Below are 1,037 nucleotides of genomic sequence, written 5' to 3'. Positions count from 1 at the left end.
TTGGGGACATTGGGGGGATTGGGGACATGAGGACACTGAGGACACTGAGGACACTGGGGACATTGTGGGGGTTGGGGACATTGAGGAGATTGGGGACACTGAAGGGACACTGGGGACATTTGGGGAATGGGGGACATTGAGGGGACATTGGGGACACTGGGGAGATTGGGGACACTGAGGACATTGAGGGGACATTGAGGGGACACTGGGGACACTGGAGGCACATTTGGGACAGGCAGGGGACACAGGGGACAGTGAGGGAACATTGGGGACAGAGGGGACAGCCAGGAGACAGCGGGGACAGGGAGGTGACACCAGGGACAGCAGGAACAGCCTGGTGACACTGGGGACACTGGGGACAGTGAAGGGACAGCGGGGACAGTGGGGACAGCGGGAACACTCCGGTGTGGGGACACCGAGCTGCCACCAGGGCCACCAGGGCAGGGACACGGAGGTGCTGAGGGGACACCAGGGCCACCAGGGCCACCAGGGCAGGGACACGGAGGTGCTGAGGGGACACCAGGGCCACCGAGGCCACCAGGGCCACCAGGGCCACCAGGGACACTGGGGCCACCAGGGCCACCCACCTGATGTGGCAGGCCAGGGCGGCGCCGGCCGCGATGAGGGCGGCGATGAGGAGGAAGAGGAAGAAGACGAAGCCGGCGTCCATCCCTGCGGAGAGACCACGGGGGTGACCAGAGTGACCATGGGGGTGACCACGGGAGTGACCAGAGTGACCATGGGGGTGACCAGAGTGACCACGGGAGTGACCACGGGAGTGACCAGAGTGACCACAGGGGTGACCAGGGGTGACCAGAGTGACCACGGGGGTGACCAGAGTGACCATGGGGGTGACCAGAGTGACCACGGGAGTGACCAGGGGTGACCAGGGGAGTGACCAGAGTGACCACGGGAGTGACCAGGGGTGACCAGGGGAGTGACCAGGGGTGACCAGGGGAGTGACCAGAGTGACCACGGGGGTGACCAGGGGTGACCAGGGGGGTGACCAGAGTGACCACAGGGGTGACCAAGAGGGC

General features: G+C 65.3%; 1 protein-coding gene across 1 annotated transcript in view; it reads right to left on the bottom strand.

Annotated features, from left to right (window-relative positions):
- Positions 1–565: 565 nt before the first annotated feature.
- The window catches only part of LOC120507170 (retinal guanylyl cyclase 2-like), a gene marked incomplete at both ends in the record, with an annotated part of 6,502 nt that continues 6,030 nt past the window's right edge, over positions 566–1,037 (bottom strand). The window contains one exon of the mRNA XM_039719517.1: positions 566–672. Coding sequence (XP_039575451.1) covers positions 566–672 — 107 coding nt within the window. The remainder of the gene's footprint in view (positions 673–1,037) is intronic.

This window comes from Passer montanus, unplaced genomic scaffold (assembly GCF_014805655.1).
Source record: "Passer montanus isolate IOZ18808 unplaced genomic scaffold, ASM1480565v1 scaffold1053, whole genome shotgun sequence".
Classification (NCBI taxonomy): domain Eukaryota; kingdom Metazoa; phylum Chordata; class Aves; order Passeriformes; family Passeridae; genus Passer; species Passer montanus.
This window is presented reverse-complemented; position numbering and strand designations above follow the sequence as displayed.